The 16,612-nt window shown below is 57.7% G+C and overlaps 1 protein-coding gene across 4 annotated transcripts in view; it reads right to left on the bottom strand.

Annotated features, from left to right (window-relative positions):
- LOC118989399 (contactin-4) overlaps window positions 1-16,612 on the bottom strand; it is a 398,190-nt gene that overhangs the window by 64,285 nt on the left and 317,293 nt on the right. For all 4 annotated transcript variants that reach the window (XM_037049533.1, XM_037049532.1, XM_037049534.1 and 1 more), the window contains one exon: window positions 9,528-9,678. In XM_037049533.1, the coding sequence (XP_036905428.1) occupies window positions 9,528-9,678 (151 nt within the window). The remainder of the gene's footprint in view (window positions 1-9,527; window positions 9,679-16,612) is intronic.

Genomic DNA, 16,612 nt, shown 5'->3' with positions numbered 1-16,612 from the left:
GAACGTGCCGTGATGCCTCATTTGTTTGTTTGTTCGTTCTCACCCCCCACCCATCTGATGAACCTCCTCTCGATGGGTCATTATCCTGCAGATAAATGTGGGGTGAAAGCGAGACCAAGTCTCAGTCTGATGTTGCCACCAAATGAGCTTTCTGTGAAACTGCCCAAAGTATGCAAACGAGTTAGTGAGGAGGAGGCAGAAAACCTCGTTTCGGAGCCTTTCGGATTTCAGGCCTGTGCTGGCAGGTGAGGCTCTTCCCGGGTGCCTGGCCCACGGTGGGGGGGTCAAGATACTCCCTCTGGGTCCCCGCTCCCTACCCCCCGGCCCCGGGTCAGACACCCAGGGGGCTGGAGTGAGCCGGAAGCCCTGCCCCGGGCCCTCCTATTCATCCTTTTTTAAAAAAAAAAATATTTATTTATTTATCTTTAGAGGGGAAGGGAAGGAGAGAGGAAGAGAAACATCAATGTATGGTTGCTTTTTGGTGCATGCCCTGCTGGGAACTGGCCCCTGCTGGGAACTGGCCTACAACCCAGGCATGTGCCCTGACTGGGAATCGAACCGCGATCATCTGGTTCACAGGCCCGCACTCAATCCACTGAGCTACACCAGTCGGGGCCTATTCATCCTTTCTGTGTCACCCACGAAGTTCAGCCCCCTCCCCTCCCGGCTCTGCAGGCTTCTGCGCAGGTGTAAGTGTTTGGATGACGGAGCTCGTCACATCTCAGACGTAATGGGACCGACTGGGACCGCGGCTGCCAGCCGAACCCCACAAAGAGGACCAGCCTTCCAGAGCTTCTGGGTCAGAGCCTTCCCCCACGGAGTGGGGCCTTTACTTAGGAACTTGGTTAATTAAGGTAACAGATGTCACTATCCTGCCAGTCCTGGTGAGCCCGTTTAATTGGAGCCTCAGTCACAGGCTGTGACTGGTAAAAGCCAGCTCCCACGACCACGTCCCTTGTAGGGGCTTTGTCTCGCTTCCCCCCACAATCACACTGAATACACAGGACCCCAGGCACACATCCCTCTACAAGAGGCACTTTCAATGGCACGGGAGTTTAATATAAGCAATAACGTCTGAGTAGAATGACTTCCTGCTTTAGGGGCATGTTGTAGTTCCTGCTTTATCTATCAGGTACAGAGTTAGGCTGACAGCTGCTTGGGAGAACCAGCCGAAAACAGCCTCCTGTGGGCCTGGGGAAGGCTCTGGCTGCCGCCCGCACCTTTGGGTTTTGAAATGATCTGGGCGAGAGGGTAACTGACACCCGCCAGGCATGTCAGATGACAGAGGACGGACAGACAGAGAGGAGGAACCACCAGTGAATGAGCGGAACCTCCAGGATTAAAGGTATCATTTAATCGTAGCAGAAATGACAAAGGACCCTGAGCTGACGTCAGGAAACCGGTCTCAGCCAACTGCCCGGAGCCCCGGAGGGTTGGCAGGCCTCCCTGTTCCCCAGTTTATCACCCCCCTCACTGGGGACGTGGGGGAGCTGGGCGTCCACTAACCCCAGGGCCCAGTGGGGAGACGCACAAACGGAGGGGTGTGAACAAGTCCTCACCACACACTTTGCTTGTGCTTGAAAATAAGGGGATGAATGATGAGTAGAGGAAAACACGCCCCCTTACTTTTTTAATCCCCCCCCTCCAAGGATACGGGGTTGATTTTAGAGAGAAGGGAAGGGTTTGGGGGGGGGAGACACTGATGTGAGAGACAAAACCGACCAGCTGCCGCCCGGACACGCTCACACTGGGGGTCGAACCCGCAACCTCCTGGTGTTCGGGAAGGCGCTCCCACCCGCGGGGACACCGGGCGGGCAACGCACTCCTACATTTTCTCGGGACTCGGACCCTTTGGGCCTTCTTGTTTCCACTTCTGACAGAGAAATAGATGCAGCAAGGTGTCAGCTTCGCTTTAGCTCCGAAGAAAGAACGGTCGTCACCAGGAAAGGTGAAGGGGGCTGACCGGCAGGACACCCCAACAGGGGGCGCGCAGGGCGGGCGGCGGCCTGGAGGTCCCCTGCCCTCGCTGCAGAGACGCGCCGGCCTCCGCTCCGCCCCGCGTTGCCCGCGGGAGGCCGGCTAACCGTCCGCTCATTAACGATAAGCCAGAAATCCGGCGACCGACCCCTTCCAAATTTCAAGGGCAGAGCAGATTTACAAAGTCAGACGCGGGGCTGGCCCCAGAGACGCTGGGTTTCGGGGTGGGGGTGGGGGGAAGCCGTCCTTCCTCGCTGCCCAAGCGAGAGGGGGAGGGGCTGCCCTCAGCGTGGACGCCCTGCTGCGGGGGTGGGGGGCAGGGGAGTCCCAGAGGCTGGGGGTCACGCCCGAGAGAGGGTCCTGGAACCAGTTCCCAAACCGTGCCCTTGCCCGAGTTTCTCACCCATCGCCCCCTCCGGGGCTCCTTCCCTCCCCCCACCTCTCCAGCACGGCAGCCTCAGGCGTGCGGGACGGGGGGGCGGGCGAACCCCGGCCCAGGCCCCTGGCCCGCAGAGGCTGCGTTTACCCCGTGAACCGACAGGCGCACACCCTTTAGAGAAGGCGGGACCCTCTGGGCCCTGCGCATAGGCAGGTCCTTTCCTGCCCCGGGAAGAAACACGAAGGGCGGTTTCTAGGGTTCTGGGTGGAGCAAGGAGAGGGCGAGAGGGAGATGATGGGACAGAGAAGCCAGGTTTCGGGTGGAGGCAGGTGGCGGGCGGGGCTCCTCGTGGGGCACGGTGAGCCTGCGCTGCTCGGGGCGGGGGTGGGGTCCTGGGCTGCAGGGGGACCGCTGGGAGTTGTTAGTGCGGATGGCGCCGAACTTGAGAGCGGCTGGGGGCACCTAGAGACTGGGGGGGGGGCAGGGAGAGCAAAGTGGGTGAAGTGCAGGGGGAGATGAAGACACGCGACCAGCGGACCCGGCAGGGAGGGACCCACCGAGCAGGGTCAGTGGGCGGCGCGGGAAGTGGCAGGGAGAGCGGAGGAGCGCGTGTCCTTGAGAAAATGAAAAAGGGTGATAGTGATTTTAAAGTGCGTTGTTTTTTCTGAGTCAGAACATATTGAATTCACCTCAGAAACGTTTTTCTTGGTGTTAAGAGCAGCCAACCTCATTTTTCTATAACAACTTTACCATCCTTTGGAACAAACTCCCTCTTTTGGAATAAAATCCTTCAGAGCGAATCAATACTCGGGACAGTCAGTGTGTGTGGAAACAACTGAATACAGGAAAAGCGCCGTCCGAGTCCGTCTGACCGCAGAAGACCTTCGGGTGTTCCTTTCTCGCCACCTCCCAAAGGCCACGGTCAAGGCCTCACCGCATAACCGTTCCTCAGTTCCTGCTTCCCCGCACAGTTCTCAGGGCCCTGCCCCAGCCCCACCTGCTCCCCAGGGTCAGAGAAGAGGACAGGTTCCCCCTGCTCCCCCACAATCGTGGAACCGGGGTCCCGTACCCCCTGTCCCCTCCCCACACCTTTACCTCCTGATCTTTACTGGAGCGGTTTCCCAGGCTGCACCTGTGCCCCATCCTAATGCCCTCCTTCCTGAGAAGGCCCTGGCCATCTTATTGGTGGGTCCCCCCCACCCCCGGCCCGGATCGCCTGGCTCCCCTCTCCACGTGTCAGCTGGCGTCTGCAGGACGACCTCCCCGCATCTTGGCCTCAGAGCTCTGGCCTCACTGAAGGCCCCCCTTCCGTCACGTGCAACACCACTGTTCCGGAGACTCCTCCTCGGAATCGAGAACACGGGCTCCCGGCTCCCCCGGGCTCTGATGGGTCTGGCGGCCCTGCGCTCTCTCCTGCACTGGACACAGTGCATGAGCGTCCAGCCCGGACCTTGGGGCTTCTCCGTGTCCTCTCATTGAGCCTTATTTACCCTCATCATCGAAGAGGATGAGTGGGGAGCAGCGCTCCTTGCCCCGGTCTGTCCCTAGAGCTTCGACCGGTGCATCCTCGCTGAGTCACATCACAGCCCACGGCCACACAGCCCTGGTCCCACCGGTGGCTCTCTGGAAAGTGTCCCGCCACACACCAGTCCCATGGTGTGGATATTCCCACTTGGCCCTTGTCAAGCTACCAGTGTGACATCTCTGAACAGGGACCTGGGAAGAACTGGGAAGAACTGGGAAGGAGGGTCCCCAGCGCCTGTCGGATTGAGCTGGAGTCCGCATCCACCCCAGAGGGCTTTCTCCTCCCGGAGATTACGCACAGGAAGCAGGAACCCCCCTCTGCCCCGTGGTCAGAGGCCGAGTCTGGTTTCTGTCCTCAGTTAAACCCTTCAGGTAGAATCCCAGTTCCCTCTGCACCCCCTGAGGCAGGAGGGAGGAAACAGGTGGCAGGCCATCCCCACCCGAGTCTGGTCACCACTCTAACCCCAACCGCACGACACAGCGAGACACAGCACGGCACGTGCTGCCGAGGTGGGAAGGGCTTGTGGCGGAGAGTGAGGGAGGACTGGGCTGCTGGGCCTTCCAAACACGACCAACAGGCTCTCAACTCCCCGTGGCGGTGTGTATGTGGGGGGGCTGTTAAAGCCACACCTCTTTTATCCCCGGCCCCAGAGGAGACCTCCGAGGTTGGGGCGACTTCCAGGTCTGGGTCTGGGAGCAGGGTCAGCTCTGTGCATTGCCACCGCTGCACGTGCAAAATTAAAGTGACAGATTGCCACCAGTGCGCAGGGCACCAGGTTCTGTCCAGAGCAAGGAGACTAGGGCTGCTTTGATGTTGTTTTGCCTCCAAGGTAGGGTCTCTACTACTATGCAGATGAGGCACCACTAAATACATAATTGCTCCCCAGGGCTGCACTCCTAAGAAGGAGGCACTGCTCGGTGCCCCAGCCAGAGACACCCTGAGGGCAGGTCTCTCCCGAAGAGCTCACCTACAGACTGGCCGCGCAGCAGAGGCGTCAAACTCCTGAAGCAGCCAGCTTCCCTTCCTGGCAGGGTTTCGACTGGCCTTTTGGGGAAACACTTGCCGGTACACTTGTTTTGCCTCCCAGAGGCCGTGTCTCCAGGCCAGCGTTTCACACCTCATGCGTTTCACACCTGGGCCCTGGGCTGGGAATTCCCTACAAGAGCATCAACTCTCCCAGAGGCCTCTGGGAAGAGAGGCAGATTACAGCCCAGAGCCGACTTCACAGCAGGAGCTGACTTCAGTGTCTCTGGACAAGACAAGTGTGTTTTGTTGCTATTGGGGCCAAAAGTTCCCATAAACTGTGAGCTTTGACCTGACTGCACAGCAGGGTCAGGAGAGCTGGAACCACCACGTCCATCTGGGAGGAAGCTCCAGGGACAGCCTCACTGTGTCTTCAGACCCCAGTGGCAGTGGTCTGGAGCGCTCATCCGGGTCCCTGGGCCCAGCCGCCACTTTGGAGCTGTTCCGTGGTGCACCTCCTGGAAGCACCCGGCGCTTGCTCCTTTCTGACCCTTCTTGCTGGCCAGCTCACGTTCACTCCTTCTCCTGGCTGTTCTTCTGCCTTCTCAGTCTGCTGTCTCAGGCTCCCCCGGGCTCTGCTCCCACCCACACGCTGCCTGGGGCCCTTCCTTGGGGCACCAGCCTCTGATTCCCAGGGGTCCTGGTCCCCCAAGCTCTCCCCAGGCGAACTTGCTCACTGCTGGGCTCCTTGCCTGAGGGCCTAGCTGCCTCTGCCTGGACGTGCCTGGCCTAGCACCACAGTGTGGCTCCCCCACCAGTCACTAATTCCCTGCGCCAGGCGCTGCTGCAGACGCCAGGGTCACACATGGGAAGGAAACCCACACGAAGGGCCCTGTGCACCCAGAGCCAATAATGTCCTGGGTGCCAGAGCCGGTGCGGACGCAGGCTTCTGCCACTTGCTACCCAGAGTCCATGCGGGGGGCTGCTTATGATTCTAGGGTTCTGGGTTTCTATGGATGATTCTGGCTCTCTCTACATTTTGACGTTTCTATGACAGGGTGTCAAACTCATTTCCACCGGGGACCACACCAGCCTTGTGGTTGCCTTCAATGGGCTGACTGTAATGTTAGGACTGTGAGAATAATCGAGAGCTCGGCGCTGCCGCTGGGTGGAAACAAGGCACCGCCGGGCTGGATGCAGCAAAGTGGAGGCCGGACTCCGCCCGCGGCCTCATGTCTGCCCGGGCATTCTCAGGGACCACCTTTGGTTCCAGCGCCTCCTTCTGTGCAGGAGCTGAGAGGACCTGAGACGACGGCCTTGTCAGCAGGTGGTGTCATCGCTCAGTTACCGCTGCGGTGTGAGTGCCCCGGGGGCGCTGGCCTCAGTGACTGGTGGCCTGGCTTTACGCGTCTGACCCGTTGGGCGCACTTGACGGCTGGGCAAGCGCTGGGCCGACTTGGCTTGCCTTCTGCATATGGACACACTGCCCGCAGGACAACGAAGCCTGGGGACTGGGGACCGGACCTTTCCTTGGACCCTGGGCTTAGTACAGACAAGGCCAGTGGGGATGCGGGTCCAGTCTGTACAGGCTGGAAAACCAGACGTGAACATACACTTGAAAGACAGTCCATGTGTTAACATGAAACCAGTATTTCTGAGTCTGTATATAAACCAGGATAAACACGGTATCACCACATGATCAAAGAAGACAAAAACGTCTTAACTCTGTTGACGTTGCTCCTTAAATTTCTTTTGTAAACTCATGTGTAAGTGATTGGTTAGTTCAACCTGAAATTGAATATCGCGTAAGAAGTAGCATTTGGCAAAGTCTTTCAAAGCATAGATTCTAGGGGCCATAAAGTTTCGGTATTTTGTACTTCAGTGCTTAATACTTTTTGTTCAAATGTGAAAGATTTTCCTTTTGATTCTAAGATTCCACATTTCAAAGAGAATCGGGGCTCACAGGTCAGCAAACTAGAATTTGGTCTTTTGTGGTGTCTAACAATTTCAATCTCCCCCTGAAGCAGGGTTCTGAGGTTTTCCTCTCGCGAGCGCCCCGGGCGACTGTTTTGCTCAGTGAGCCATGTAAATTGCATGTCTCAATTACCAGAGAAGAACGAGGAAAATGGCAGAACTCCTCCCCCACCAATGAGGAAATAATAGGAAAATCTTCCCCATTTTTTAGACTTTGCAGAAATTGTGAGATGTTTAGCTGAGCTTGTCTGTCTCTGAAGTTCAAGGCCAGTGGCCCGTGGAGTGAGTATGTGTGGCCCATGGGTGTGTGGTCCATACTGCACTCACCTTAACATTAAAAAATTAGTAATTAGTTGCAGGGATTTGGAAATTAAGATAGTGCAAAAGAAAGTCCAGATTTCTTGTTTCTCTTTAAAAAAACCGGCAGGCTGGGACGGCACCTGGCGTGTCTCTGCATGGGCTGGAGACATAAAGGCGGAGGAGCTGGTGTCGCCTTTGGAGGGGCACGCGCTGGCGTCCCCGCCACCCCAGGACATTGGCTGGGGTTTGGACTTGCCTGCATGACCGGGCTGGGCGTGTCCGCTCAAGGCGGTCTGAGTCGGGAGGGGCAGAGCTGTGGGCACAGCGCCTTGTGGAGGGCAGTGTGCCGATGCCCGTGGTCTGGGCCACGCTGGGCGGAGCCGGAGGAACAGGCGAGGACCTAACTGCCAGGCTGAACCGCCAAAGGAAGGCTGAGACGGTCTCGGATCCCCACTCGTAACATCAGGAGGAGAAGGCAGGCCAGACAGTGGGGACCAGCAGAGAGAGACCAGCGTCGAGGCGAGTCAAGTGCTGGAGATGATCAGGGAAACCCACTCGCCCAGGACAACGAACGCTTGGTGTTGATACCCCATTTTCCCACAGGTCTCTTCACCAACGGTCAAGTCACGGCGGCGGCGACCAGTCATCAGTGCTGGCCAAAACGTCAGCTGGCGGCTTCTCTCTGCGGCCCATGCTAGGACGATGTTTTCTGGGTGGGGCTGAGTTTGGGCAGAGCCGCGAGGCTCGTTCGCACCAGGGAAACTTGGTGGAAGTGCGGCACACACGTCCCGCTTGGCCAGAGCTTGAGAGCCCGCGGGTGGATGGCCACCCTCTTCCTGCCATTCCCGAGTTCCCAGGGGGCACCCCCACCCCGTACCCCAGCTTGGCTCTCGAGGGCAGCAAAGCCGCCAGCAAAGCCGCCAGCAGGCCCCGGAGGGTCGTGCGGTGGAGGAGCAGCAGCTGTGATGAGTCGCCGCAGGGTGTCTGCCACAGGGGCCGAGCCCTGCCTGTCCAGCCGGGATCCGCCCGCCCCTCCGACCTCATTCTTTCCTGGTCCCTGACGTGTTTGGCTAGTGCCCCCACTGTTTTGAAGATATTTTTCCTTGGTTTCATTGCTAAATTTAAACTTTAAAATAGAGCTGTCTTCTAAGCACTATTTTAAAATAGTGCACACACTATTGTATTTCAGCCATATCTCCACACACATCAGCGTGAGTCCTAACTGTGAGAAGTCACCCTCCAGGCCACAGCGCTGGGGCCTGATGCGCAAGGCCACAGGCCCAGTCTCTGCGTGTTCTCCAGGCCCCGGCTGGGCCCCACATTTGAACGCCACACCTGTCTTCAGTGACCTACGCTGCTTCCCCGACGTAGAAGTCAGAAAGGGGTGCATGTGGTGAATTTAATATGCACGTGGCTATAGCACCTGAAAACCATATCAGGGCTGTTCGCACAATCGTTAATAAGGACAACATCCCCAGGGCAATGATCTGATTTGCATATGCAAATCCAGGGTGCGCAGGTGTAAAGGGTAGATGCAGACAAGCTTTTACTGGCTTCCCCATTGCATCCTTGAGCACTTGACCTTTAGCACCCATTAAAATCATTATGGACACAGCTGGTGAATGTGATCTTATGGGTAATACAAACTCTTGCACAATAACCATTTTCCAGCCCACGGAATGGAGTCCAAAAAAGGGTGGGGGTGTCAGAAATGGTCCGAGAGACGCCTGCGGTTGGTGCAGCCTGCCCTAAAGCCTCAGATGACACACACACACATGTACATGCATGTATTCCTACCACACATACATGTATGCATGTGTATTTATGTTGTAGAAACAACATGCATTCTAAATATAACTCGACAGTAAGAGGAAATGCACAGGTGAAGAGTTCAGATATCAGGAAAAAAGCCCTGCTGTCGCAAAAAGACATGATTAAAATGATCAAAACCATGTTATTTGAAGAATGAGTTTTGGAATTAGAGATACTTAGTTTCAAAAAAGCAGAGACTAATAAGAGACCCAACAACCGTTGCCAAATATACGTGTGTGGGGGGCTCGTCACCAAGAAGAGGAAGTGCGTTGACTTGTTTGGGGGGAGGTGGGAGCACCTGCAAAAGTCGGGGCTGAAACTGGGGAAGCTCCGTCTGGCTGCCTGGCCCACTCTGGGCGGCTCGGGCGTCCGGCCTGTGTCGAGCTGTCTGCCTGCATGGGGGTGGGGGGCGGGGGGCTCTCCGGGTTCCCCCCGTTGCGGGGCAGGATAAAGCCTGTCTGCCAGGCTTGGGTTCTCCGAGGGACATTATTCTGTAGATACTACACAGTGCACTCCTCCTCCTAGAACCGTGAGCAACACACCAGTGAGTTACTGCAAGTTAATCAAACATTAAAAATATTTCCAGAACGTATGTACCTTTCGCTGTCTCTCAACACGTCCCTCCCCTTCCTCCAGGTGTAGGTGGGCTTGGGAGCAGCTTCTGGCTTGCACTCGATGACGGCGTCACCCCCCACTCTGACCAGAGTCACCCTTTTCAAGAGGGTTCTTGAGAAATCGGGACCCGCCGCTGGAAGAGAAGGCAGGAAACAGTTCGTTATTCCGGAGAAAACCCTCCTGAGCCCTCTGTGCTGCCGTGGGAGGCTTCTGTCTACAGATTCGTGACAACAGCATTAAATAATTATTTCCCTCCCTAAAAGAAAGGGCACATATCTGTGTCTTCGTGAAAGGAACAGGAAAGATACCTTTCTTTAAAAAAAGGTATCTTTCTTCTTTTAGAAGAAGATCTCATTTTCTTTCCTCTGAGCTAACCGAAGTAGTCCCATGTTCTGGGACCTGCCATAAGCAGGGGTCCATCTCTTAGAAGCCTAATTCCACCATATCTAAAAGCCCCGCCTCCTCGGACTTCCCTGATGGATGCTACAGCTTCACACCACGCTGAGTCGGAGGCGTAGCGGCGACTCCACGCCACCTTCAGAAGGACCGGGAGGGAGTGTGTGGCTGGGGTGGGTGGTGGTGGGGAGAATGGGCATCAGTTTCTTACATGAGCCCGAAACTTATGCTAATAATTAATAAAAACATGAACAAGCTCCAGTGGAAGCAAGTCGTGTCCTTATTAAGAGTTTCCGCTGTGAAAAGACCTTCAGAAATTTCCTGGAAGGAAAGGATGGTGGGGAGGTTGCTTTTTAATGGGGATGTAACCAATACTGGGCCGGTTTTACTCCATGAAGGAGAAATTAAAGCAATGAATCAGCAGGTAACTGGTCTCTCAGTCCCTGTGCCCTGGCTACTCAAGGGGAGGCCCAGAGTCCGAGAGCAGTTCTGCAACCTGTGCAGCTAACAAGCAGCGTGCACACCCGGCCGCCTCTCCTGTGATGTGGTCACTGCACTCCTCGTGTCACCTGCACTGTCACATAATAAAAAGTCACGGGGTTATGGAGGAGATGGGATCAGAACAGGCCCACTCCATATTCACGTACCAAGGACACTAGCAAAAACCGTAACTGTCCTGATAAACGTATTAGCGTGGCTGAGAAGGCAAGGTAGACTCCTAAGAGATACATACTTCGTCAGCACAGGACTCCTGTGTGTGGTGTGTGTGTGGTGAGTGGTGTGTGTGGCGCGCACGTGTGGCGTGCATGTGGTGTGTGGTGTGCGTGTGGTGGGTGTGAAGCCAGTAAGATGGAGGGAGGAGGGAGGAGGACATGGTTTCATCAGACGGAGGGAGTGCAAACTGGAAGGACTCGGAGAAACACCCCGCAAGCCTGGCCAGGTGGAGCCGAGAGAGGGACGTGGGGAGAGCGGGCACCATGGTCACGGCGGGGGGGGGGGATCTGGCCGTGCCGAGCTGCATGGAGTGAGGATGGGCTCTGCGCCTGGTCGCTTTGGCAAGGGGAATGCCAGAATGAGGCCCTGCCCCTCGGCTCCCCCTCCCCCCCGGGTGCGGACCCCACAGAAGCTAACTTGCAGACCAGAACAGGCTCATTCTCATTTTAGGTAAACGCCTGAACTGACATGTTAATGTTGGAGACAATCTAGCCCCTAGAAGTGTTTTGAAAAGGGTGTTCTGCGAAGGAGGGTTATTAACTCGCACCACATAGAACCCCCTTCTCCAAACCCCACCTTCTACACACGTAGATTTCCGTCACCGCGGGCCGGCACTTCCATCTGCCCTGCAGCGCTCCCTCGGCTGACTCCGAAAGGAGTTTACGTAAATCCCACCGTGCAGGACACGCGGGCGGGCGGCCGGGTCACGCAACTGCACCTTGCTTCCCTGGGCTTCGACACAGCAGCCCCGCGGGGCAGAGGGCACTTGCTCCCGCCACACCCCGTGTGTGCACGCCACCCTCTGGGCATCCTAGAGACAGGACTGGCTTTGAACACCTTGCACTAATATGCTGGAATGACAAACTCCAGTCTTTCCCTGTGTTTTCTGAACTTGCTTCCTTTACCATCCGTGCGGTCGGACCCTGCCCATCGGCCGGCTTTGCTGCGGAACACCCTGCGGGGAGTGGGTTCCCTAACGTTCTGCCGTGTTGTGAATGTTTGCACTCGAGATGCTGTTAAACTTGTGGGGTGAGGTTTGCACTCCCCCGACCCCATGCCAACTCTGACGCCCAGTCGCAGGCCCAAGAGAAGCCTGAAGGAAAAGCCGAAGGAGCCTGTTCAACTTGGCACTCGCCGTGGAGAACGGGCCTTTCCAGACATTGGGAGGCTCCCCAGGGGGGCCCTGTCAGGCCTTGACCTTGGGGGGCTCGTAGAAGAACAAGTGTGCGTGGAAGGCAACGCTTCAGTANACGGCGGGGGGGGGGGATCTGGCCGTGCCGAGCTGCATGGAGTGAGGATGGGCTCTGCGCCTGGTCGCTTTGGCAAGGGGAATGCCAGAATGAGGCCCTGCCCCTCGGCTCCCCGTCCCCCCCGGGTGCGGACCCCACAGAAGCTAACCTGCAGACCAGACCAGGCTCATTCTCATTTTAGGTAAATGCCTGAACTGACACGTTAATGTTGGAGACAATCTAGCCCCTAGAAGTGTTTTGAAAAGGGTGTTCTGCGAAGGAGGGTTACGAACTCGCACCACATAGAACCCCCTTCTCCAAACCCCACCTTCTACACACGCAGATTTCCGTCACCGCGGGCCGGCACTTCCATCTGCCCTGCAGCGCTCCCTCGGCTGACTCCGAAAGGAGTTTACGTAAATCCCACCGTGCAGGACACGCGGGCGGGCGGCCGGGTCACGCAACTGCACCTTGCTTCCCTGGGCTTCGACACAGCAGCCCCGCGGGGCAGAGGGCACTTGCTCCCGCCACACCCCGTGTGTGCACGCCACCCTCTGGGCATCCTAGAGACAGGACTGGCTTTGAACACCTTGCACTAATATGCTGGAATGACAAACTCCAGTCTTTCCCTGTGTTTTCTGAACTTGCTTCCTTTACCATCCGTGCGGTCGGACCCTGCCCATCGGCCGGCTTTGCTGCGGAACACCCTGCGGGGAGTGGGTTCCCTAACGTTCTGCCGTGTTGTGAATGTTTGCACTCGAGATGCTGTTAAACTTGTGGGGTGAGGTTTGCACTCCCCCGACCCCATGTCGACTCTGACGCCCAGTCGCAGGCCCAAGAGAAGCCTGAAGGAAAAGCCGAAGGAGCCTGTTCAGCTTGGCACTCGCTGTGGAGAACGGGCCTTTCCAGACATTGGGAGGCTCCCCAGGGGGGCCCTGTCAGGCCTTGACCTTGGGGGGCTCGTAGAAGAACAAGTGTGCGTGGAAGGCAACGCTTCAGTAGGTCCCCAATAGCTCGGAAGAGGTAAAGCCAATGGCCCCGTTGCCCGGCGGGGTCTGCAGGCCACTTGGACACCGGGGCAGCCTCATGTGCCAACCCTGACAACCTCAGGGAACAGTACAGGGGGGCAAAAAGCAGGTTTGTGGTTGTGTGCGAAACGCAGAGTTTATTCCCGTGCTAGTATTTATTCATTACTGCTTTTCCACACCAAGCAGGCCTGCTTTTGCCCTGCATGTATTTTCTGCATGAGCCCCTAGAGGGCACTGTTCTCCCGCGCTGGACCAAGCCATGCCCTCGCACCTCCTCCGAGTGGGAGAGTGACTTTTTATTATTTATCAAGGATTTTAACGAGCCGACTCTATGTTATCTACGAGTCGCTTCTGGCGAAGAGAGCCCTCATGCAATCCTCACCTGTTTGCTTTTGCCTAATTACATGGCTCCTGGTCACACGTTGAGGGTATTTTAAGTGGCCAGTAGAACCCTTGACCACACAGTTTTGTGCCTTCCCGTCTGTTCTCCAGACATGGTGACAATGACCCTTCTTGACACACCGATGCGCAGCAGCGGTCCCCTCGGGAGCCATGGTGACCCTCTGCTCCATCCCTCTGCTCCTTCAGGGGGAAGGATAATTCAGACAGCAGGCCACTTCTCCCAGGGCCAGCCCATGGAAACCTACTTGGACACTGCAGGCGGGGGGGGGGGGGGGGGNGTCGAGGGGGGGGGGGGGGGGGGGAGGCTGGCTCCTGCAGGAGTTCAGAACTGAGCGCCCCCTCAGCCTGTATCTCTCGTCTTTAACGATTCCCCTGTCGTTCCGTTACAAATCACCCTGGACAGAACGCACTCATTATAACGCGTCCTCCCCTAGGGCATGACGCTGGCACCGACTTTGACCCCCGAACCCCTCCTGGCTCGCTGGGGAGACGGCTGGAGGGCTGCACGCAGGGGCCACCCTTTTCTCTCTGGGCCTGACAGCGGGCTCAAACTGAGGCCTCTCTGGTCCAGGGTGGGGGACCCAGGAGGTGTGGCTGAACTCCGAGGCCAGACCTCTCTGCTCTGACATCAGCGCGCGTGTCCCCTCAGAGCCCACTCACCCTGGCCCTGCCCGTCCGGTCCCGGCTGCGGCCTGCCTGTCTCCCACGCTCCTCCGACTGCAGAGCTCACGTTTACGGTGACACAGAAGTGTTCACAGTCACCAGGTGGTTTTGGAGACTGAACAGAATGGCACACGAATGATACCTGCAGTGCCTGGTGCAGTATCTGCCCCAAGTCGGTCCTGCCCACTGCTCCCCTCTGCCGTCTGCACCCCGGCCTCTACTGCAGCCGGATCACTGGGGGCCTTTATGCTGAAAACGTACGAGAGCCAAAGAGCACAACTCTCTATTTACTCCCCGACTGAGAGCAGGTTTATCGATTTTAGAGAGAGAGGAAAGGAGAGGAGGAGCACCGATGTGAGAGAAGCACCCCCTGGTTTCCCCCCCATGCGCCTCGGCCGGGGATCCAGCCCACAGCCTTTCAGTCGTGGGACAATGCTCCAGCCAGCTGAGATGGGGCCAGCACATTCTGTTTCGAACAAAGCCCCTTTTATTTGGAACTTACAGGCTCCCAGGAAGTTGCAAAGATGATGCAGAGAGAGGCGCCGCGCATCTCAGCCCGGGCAGCTCCAGCACGGGTGCCTGCGCATGGGTCGTCCCCCTGGACCTCACTGCGGGCAGATGCGGTTTGCGCACAGACTCCGCCATTACAGGGAGGGGTTCCCCCGGGGCTGCCTCTTTGAGCCTCATCCCCCCGCCCCCGGGGCTCAGGCACCTCACCCTGCCCGCGCTGCGGTGGGGCCGTGGCTCCCCTCCCTCTTCACCCTGCCATTACAGACCCGCGGGGAGTGTTCTGTGTGGGCGCCCCCGAAAAGCTCAAGTCTGGCGATTCAGTTGGCAGCCTTGTCCCCAACGGGGTCCTCTGTCTGAGTGGACACAAACACTGATGGTGCCCATTCAGAAAGTGGCTTCTAACCAATAAAATCCCTGACTTGACTTTTTATTCCACAGGAGATCGGGGTTTCCCGTGAGTCTCAGACTCCTTACGCCTTCACAAGTATGGAGAGAGGGCTCTGGGTGTCACCAGCGGATGGAGCGGCCCCCGGGCATGTCTGGGAGGGTGCCACATGCCAGGACCCCATTCACCTGACACAAGTGACGGCAGGAGGAGAGGCCCCGGGCCAGCTTCCTCAAGGGTGTGACCGGCCAGCCACCCGCAGGGACGTCATGCTCCGAACCAGGTGGCTCTGATGCCCTGGCCCCGTCGGGTGAGGACATCACCCTGCGCCTGCCTCAGTCTGTTACCTGCAGATGCGTCACGTCCCCTTTCGACGCCCAAACAGACCATGGGGCAGAGCGAGACCAGGGAGAGCCTGTTCAGGCCTTGCTCCCGAGCGAGCCCTCTCCGGTGCTCGGCTTTGGGGCTCTCGCCTACCGAGGAAGGGGTCTCAGTGCCAGCGGAGGGGCCTGACGTGTGGTCCGCCGCTGAACCCACACGGGCTTTCCTTCCCCACACAGGAGTGTCTTGTTCTCCTCATGGTTCTTTGCTCAATTCGACCTCACCCTGGTTCCAGGACGGGTAACGCCGATCAGCTACTTAAGCCAAGAGAGTCCGGTGGCCGAGGTTCTGCGAGAAGTGCAGTCACGCCATGGTGCGCCCAAGCTGCCGCGGTGACTGGTGTGCAGTTCTGAGTGGGCGTCTTCCTCCTCGTCCCAGGGTCGGGCCGCAGGGTTCATTCACTCAACCCCGGACCGCCCCTCCCCACCCTGGAGTGTGCTAGGGAGAGTTTCTGAAGAGAAAACGGGATATTAAACAGGGGACCACTAAGCTTTCTCATTCAAGATTCTCTAAAGTTGGTCCTTAATGAATTTTTCCACCTTCCTCTTTCAAATGTCAGCTCTGTGCACATGCTTTACATGCTCCAACCAAAGTTTGTGAAGAACTCTCTGGGTTCTCTACGAGCGGATGTTTCAGGACTTTCAGCCACTGTTCGGGCCCTTTCACGGGGGCCTGGACGCTCCAGGGCTCCTTCCCGTCCAGGCAGACAAACGGCTGCCCGAGGCCCAGCACACCAGCCGGGGCCCCGAGTCCGCTCCCTCCACTGCAGTCCCGGAAGCTGGTCATCTGACATGTCTGTGTCTGTCCCCCCCCCCCCCACACTGAAGCCGAGACCAGGGTGGGGAATGCACCTCGCCGCCACGTCTCTCTCCGAGGTGGCTCCTGCTGGCTGAGTGGGAGGCTAGGCATGACCTCCCGTCAGGAATCCACTTGGAGTCAGTTCCCATGGGAGAAGGTTCCAAGCAACCCTCCGAACGCCAGTGAGGGAGCAAGAATTCCCAGCGCCCGGACCTGCGACCCTGGCCGCCGGGGGTGGGGGCACATATAACTAGGAGCACATACACACACATGTGTAAGAGCCGCACACCAGGCACCCAAAGCATCGAGAAGCGCTTCCAGGAAGACAGGCCGGGACCCCGAAACTGAGCACGAAACTGAGCAGCCGTCGGGGTCCAGGAGTCGGCTCCCTTCACGGCCGCTCTCCTCTCAGTCACAACCTTCCGCCCCGGCCTCGCTGGGAAGAACGGTGCTCGGGTACGGGAGGGCTGGCAGCTCACGCTTCCCACCGTGCCTGTCCTTACGTCCTCCGCTCACTTTTGGAAGCAGTCTCTTCTCAGCCCTTCACCGCTCAACACACCC

The sequence above is a fragment of the Sturnira hondurensis genome, unplaced genomic scaffold (genome assembly GCF_014824575.4).
Source record: "Sturnira hondurensis isolate 20B ecotype Veracruz unplaced genomic scaffold, ASM1482457v3 Scaffold0006496, whole genome shotgun sequence".
Lineage (NCBI taxonomy): Eukaryota > Metazoa > Chordata > Mammalia > Chiroptera > Phyllostomidae > Sturnira > Sturnira hondurensis.
Note: the sequence above shows the minus strand (reverse complement) of the source record. Positions and strands in the feature narration are given on the sequence as shown.